At 40.3% G+C, this 6561-nt stretch overlaps 1 gene segment (V, D, J or C); it reads right to left on the minus strand.

Moving 5' to 3' along the window:
- Positions 1–1294: 1294 nt before the first annotated feature.
- LOC104850669 lies at positions 1295–1997 on the minus strand. The segment is given in 2 exon segments: positions 1295–1647; positions 1953–1997. Coding segments are annotated over 2 exon segments (384 nt in total).
- Positions 1998–6561: the final 4564 nt, after the last annotated feature.

The raw sequence follows: 6561 nt of genomic DNA on the forward strand, positions 1-6561 counted from the left end.
ATATATATATTGCTCAGCATCAAGGCAATGGTTTCAATTCCTAGTACTGAAAATATTTTTTAAAAATATATGTACATATTTCAACAATTTATTGCTAGTATGTGGAAATGACATCGATCACTGTTGAAAGTGAATGTGTACCTCAAGACTCAGTCCCAAGCGGCTGCTCTTTTCATTACATATTCTCTCAACAACGGATTGTATACATATCCTGATTATGCCAAATGCCTCAAATATTTTCCTCTCTACCAACCCATCTTCTGAGTCCATGAACTTGTAATCCAATAGCTTTCTGCATATATATAAGTCCATCTTATCTTGATGTAAAGTATTCAGTGACAATATTTAATGCTTTCCTCAGAACCTTTCCTGAATGGAGTAAAAACATTAAATCTATGATATCAGGGGCTTAGACTCTCTGGGGCATGTTTTACTCAGTCATCTGCAGTAAGTTAACCACAGTACATTTCTGTCAGACAAAACAAAGGAATCATAACTGACTTTTCAGATGGTACCTGAGAATAAATTTCAGATAAAGAATATCAAATATTCATTGAGGTTGACTACTGGTCAGTCAGAAGTAGTTAGACTGCTCTTCACTTCCTGCTTGGGAAAAAAATGGCAGCAGTGGTTTAAAACTGTGAAGTATAGAATCAAGTGGTTCCCTTCAGCCACCTGTGGTCTAGGTCTTTGAGATTGGGTTGAGATTCCTGGAAACCGATTCTAGGAATTGTTTTCTGGAAACATTGAATTGCAATGAGAGGTCACCCATATTTTGCAAATCTTTTGTGTGTAAGGTAGGGTACAGAGTAAGAAATGGGTGTTCAGTTTGGGGGTATCCAAGGAATACCAATGGAGGTCTTAAAAGGTCCCATCCTGCTTTTGTGAAGTCCTACTTGGGTCAAGGACAAGGTCTAACTTGCCTGTTGTCATTTCACACATGATGTCTACATGTCCACTCTGTTGCAAAGGGATTTACAGAGGCCCAGGTCTGGTTGTCAGCAGATTGTCTGCTATGAGTGACTGATGGATTTATACTCAGGGGCAATAGAAGTTGAGAGACCTATACTCCTCAGTTCTCATAAAAAAGGCTTGTACCCTCCTCTTCCAAGATCTTTAATCCCTTCTAATGATTCCTCTCCTTTTTATTCTCATCTGCGTAAGATTGGAATAATCTTAACATGGTTCCCTTTTACTCCACATTCAGATTTATATTCTCCCTCCCCCCCACAGATATGTCAACCAAAGAAGCTGTGGTTTTTATTCCCCACACCTCCTTCCACAGAACAGACTGCTACAAATATTCTTGCCTGGCTCTCTGATTTCTATCAAGCACTGTGTCACTAGCCCCACAGAAGTAGAAGCTGCTGTCTTCAGGATGAGCACTGGTCACGGTCAGAGTTGAATAGGTCTGGTTTGGGTGGCTGATGGGAAACTTGGCCTCAGGAAAATCCTGCTCATATGAGGCTCTTGAGCCCGAGTTAGAAGTGGCTATCAGCATGAGGCTCTGTTTCGGTAACTGACGATACCAAAACACAGCTATGGCCTGCAAGTCCACAAAGCGACATTCAGTCTTCACAGAGGATCCACTTTTACAGATGGCCCTGCTTGGGTGTTGAAGGACAAGAGCCCCAAGCCCAAAACCTGCTGAAACAGAGGACAGAGGGACAAAAATGGCCAACAGGACCACAGTCAGACATGACTTGAGTCAGATAGAACCCCAGAAAACTTAAGGTATCTTTGTCACCCTTCTCCTAGCTCCTGGAAAATCCTATATATGCTTTTATTTTGTACAGTCATCTTCTCAGTCACCCTAGGATTGTAACCCACTCCTCCCCTCACTGGCATTTCACCTTTTGCACTTTAGACAGCCTGGACACCCCTGCTCACCCCAAGTACCGCATATAGCCACAGTTGTATGCCCAAGCCCACAGCTAGAATAAGGTCCATACTTGGCCCCAGGAGCAACAGAAGCATCAGCATCTTCAGTGTTATCCTCACACTGCCTTCTCTGACCCAAGGTCACAGAATGCTCTATTCTCTGTCCTTTCCTCTGGTGGATGCAGGGCTAATCCCATAGTCCTGGGTGCTCGATTCTGCCCTCTGGTGGTTGCCCTTGACAATGATGCAAGATCTATCCCTTGCCCTATCAAAGATGTGTATATACCATGCTCAAGATGACTTCCCAATTTAGCTGGCGGTTGTATGGAAGATACACTGATATCAAGAGTACTGAGATGATTTTAATGAAGTTCTTATAAAGAAAGGGACTTTTGAGCAGCAAATGTAATTACAGCCCATTCTTAGCTTTTCGAGACATATCCTCAACATCTTCATGCTAGGACAATCACGGTTGTCAGTCACTAGGTCTAAAGGTTGGCAGCACCATATTCATCAACAATGCCCAGGCTGGAGAGTATATATTCCCTCGTGATCATGAAGAAAATTTCTTGATCTTCTCAGTGAGGTAGTTATTACATGACTGTCTCTTGACAATTTCTTCATATATTGATAGGCTTAATTAAATTTTTTAATACATATTTGTTTCTCTACCTCATGTGTCTTTGTGTCAAAGATGTTTGGACTGTAATTTACCTAAAATCCTATTACTGTAAGAGAGTTCACACTAAGTATTGGCTAATGGAAATATGTTCTAGGAGGTTAAAGAAATTGCTTATAGTTTAAACATCATGGGATTATTGATTTAATGAGTCAGTCTTGAAAATGAATAGCAGTTAGAAAAACCTCACCATGTTTTCGCTATGAACATTCTGCTTTCTTAACTTTGACTTAATGTTTGCTTCTGTTTTTCTGGGGTGGCTGGTTTACAAGGTTGGGATTGAGACTTGACTCATCAAAGTATAGAAAGAGCCCTGCCACCACCAGATGCTTTCCAGAGAACTACCAGGGCAGTGGGCACAAAAAGCCAGAGAACATCCCTGGTTCCCTGCATCAGCCCTCTTCACAGTCCCTCTAATGTACACAAGGTGCACACGGAAATACCTAATTCAATGCCAACTCAGCTCCAGGCTCCTGTCCATCCACTTTCACTGAAGCTACTTAGAATGTTTTGCTAACTACGTTTTTGGAGTTTACTTATCTAGCTTCTCCGCAGACTATGTAAAACCCAATTATTATTATGCACTTTTATTACTTAATGCTCATAGTCATTTTTCACCCTGGATTGAAGCTTAACTAACATAACTTTGCATCATTATTGGCACTGAAATATGGGATGGATTAGCCACAAGCCAAGCCTTTTTGTCAGTAGCCAATACATGCTACAAAAAAAAAAATTCTTCATTTTTGAGACAATTTCAACATCACTTCCTTTCTTTTTATGCATATGATAAATTTTATTTGTGTCTAGGGCACTTTAATATCTTCAGCACTGATTGGAAAGGAGACAGAAATAAAAGTCAGATCCCTGGCAACACTGGGCTGTGGTACAAGAAAAGCCTTGGTCAGGGTTCTGAGCGCCCCTAACAGCATTCTATATCTTTGCTACCAGAAATCAAGGCTATGTAGCAAAGGGTTATATTTAACCGTGCAGACATTACACAATGGATCCTTCTCTGAGTTGGTATATGGATTTTCAGGTAAATAAATTCTGAAGATTTGTGCAAGGAAAATGATGAGTGTAGATGATGGTAAATATGTAGGAAATTATTCTCATTAAATTTTGGTAAAGCAGTGATGCTTCTATTTATTATAATTGGCACTAAAGGTCTGACTATCCAAAATACTGGATGCCAGTAAAACAGAAAGGAATCGTAGGTGTTTATTGTTCTCAAGCTAATTTTTGCTTCAAGAAAAGGGCAGAGGTAAAACTCAACCAAGTTTTGTTAACATGATGAAGTTTCATGGTTAACTAGCAAAGAAATAAAAATAGACTGTATATTTCTAAAAGGAAAAATAGTAAAGTGAGATAAAAATCAATTGAAAAAATTAAACAAAGGAGGGAAGAAAAACTAATAAAAATAATGTGCAAAGTACAATAAAATAAATAAACCCCAACATATTAACAATCACATACTATAGAAAATTCTATAGCAGTACATTTAAAAATAAACTGCCCCCTCCATCTGTATAAATCCTAAGGCTAAATGCAAGATGTGTTATACATCCATATATAAAATACCCACCTAAAGAACAAGGACACTAGGGCCAGGGATTTAGCTCAGTGGTGCTGGTGCTGCCACCTGCCTCACAAGTGCAAAGACCTTAGTTCAATCCCTGGTACCAAAAAAAAAAAAAGAACAAGATCAAGAACACTAATCATCAGGAGGGAAATGTAAATCAGTATAGTGTTCTATCACCTCACTATTAAATTGTAAAATAATTATGTATGTTTTTATGCACCCATTAAAATAGATTTCCCTGAAAAAATATGGAAAGAAAAAGAATATAGAAAGATTGAAAAAATAATATTAGACAAATGCTTAAAAAAAGGAAGGGGTGAATAGTTTACCAAATAATAGCAAGTGATTTAAATTACCATAAGAAGATGTCCAGTTTTCAAAGATGCCACCTAGTGAAACACAGCCTCCAGCACTGACATTCTCATGCGTGCTCTTGTTGAATCCGAGCTGGCTAGAATACAGGGCAAGGGACACTTTGAGTCTTCCAGACTAGACCATAGTATCTAGCAGATGCTACCTTGGTCAACTGATTACTCACTCATAGGAAATCCAACTAGCATGTTGTAATTTTGACTACCCCAAAGCCACCAGGCAGTAAAAGAGCCTCATCTGAAACCAACGAAGAGCTGTGTGAAGAGATGCATGTGTGGCTGGCCTGCAGCTACTCCAGCCTGCTCCGATGAGTGTCAGATGTGTGCATGCAGACACTGTCTTAGAAGCCCTGTCCTCCTCAATATTCAAATGTCCTAGCCCTTTAACTACATGAAAGACTCAAGTGAGACCTGCCAAGCCAGTGCTATTCAGCCCACAGAACCAAGGCAGATAATAATAAGTTGTTAGTCCAAATCACTCAGTTTTAGGATGGTTTGTTAGAGCGATACATGATTGTGATATACTTGTCATTACAATCTAAATTTTCTAGGCAGGGTATAAAATACGTATGACACACTGCAATGATGTTAAGTGTTCAGCCCAAAGAATGAATGCACTCATAAATTCCAATCAGCTCAAGCTAGAGAACATGTTCAGAGTTCCAAAATCCTCACCCCATCCCCAGGTAGTCAAATAATGTTCCCTCTGGTAACCACTGTTCTTACTTGATACAGTAATACTCATTTGTGGTAGCATTTTCTGTTCAGCATTATATTTGTGATAATCATCCAAGCTGTTGCTAATCACCTTTCATTTTTGCCATATTGTATTTTGTTACACAAATGCAGTATGAACTATTTATCCTTTTCACAGTTGATTGAGTTGGATGTGTTTAAATCTGTGCCATCAAGAATAAAGCTACTGTAATAGTACCTATTTCTTACAGGTTTTATATCCTTTTCTGCACTGTAAGAATTCTTAACTATTTCTTGAATTTTGCAGTTTGCAAACTGACTTTCTGTCGATGTATGGTTAATTATTAAATGAAAAGTCTAGTAATGACTTCTGAAACATTTCCCTCACCTCCTCCTCTCACAATTACATGCCAGATAAACCTTGACCATATTTCTATGCATCGCTAGGTGGTTCTCTCTCACCCGTCTCCTCCCATATTTATTAAAAATATAGGCTTCTTCTAATAAATTCATGTTACATTTTTATGGGACTATAAAGATTTATGGTCAATGTAATTTTTTCCTTTCTCTTAGAAAAGGCCTTTTATAATGCTCTACCCTCCCTACTCCGCAGGCTCTTTGCTCCCCATCCCCTTGAGGCCTTTGTCAAGAGCAGCTCGCAGCAACTTCTCCTGAGGTGCTTTAGATGTATTCTGTGCCCCAGTGCACAGGGTGCCCCTCATGGGTCCCCGGACTTATCTCTCCCGTTCATCAGTCAAAATAAATAAGTAAATAAGCCATGTACAGCCAGGCATCAGACTCTTCCACGAGTGACTTTCTCTGCTCACCTGCCACATGAGTCTCCACACCCAGGGTCTACATGATGACAAGACTGTGCTGCACATGGTAGGACAGGCAGAGGCCAAAGTTTGTCCTAGAAAACACATGGTGACTTGTGCAGTTCTCTTCAGGTCTCACTACAGGATCTAAGGTAGACTTATTCCAGGGCACTTGACAAGCATGTGGCAGATTCAACACAAAAGTCCCAAGTTTTATAATCTTCAGGGACCTTAGCCTTTCAGGTGTCCTCTTTATAGCCCCAATCCTATTCCTGTTTTTCTAGGTCTCAGACAATGTACTTCCTCCCCACTTCACTGTCAGATCCTCATACTCTCTCTGTTCTCTCTCTCTCCCCCCTTCTGTCTCCCGCATCTCTCCATCTCTCCGTCTCAGTCTCTCTTCCTCTCTCCCCCCTCACCCCGCTTCTCTCCCGTCCCCTCTCCCCTATCCCCCACAACCGGAGAATCTGTGGTTTTCATCCCCCACGCCTCCTTCCACAGTGACAGCTGCTGCAAATGTTCTTGCCTGGCTCT

The sequence above is a fragment of the Fukomys damarensis genome, unplaced genomic scaffold, assembly GCF_012274545.1.
Source record: "Fukomys damarensis isolate Sample0158 unplaced genomic scaffold, DMR_v1.0_HiC HiC_scaffold_16, whole genome shotgun sequence".
NCBI classification, from domain to species: Eukaryota; Metazoa; Chordata; class Mammalia; order Rodentia; family Bathyergidae; genus Fukomys; species Fukomys damarensis.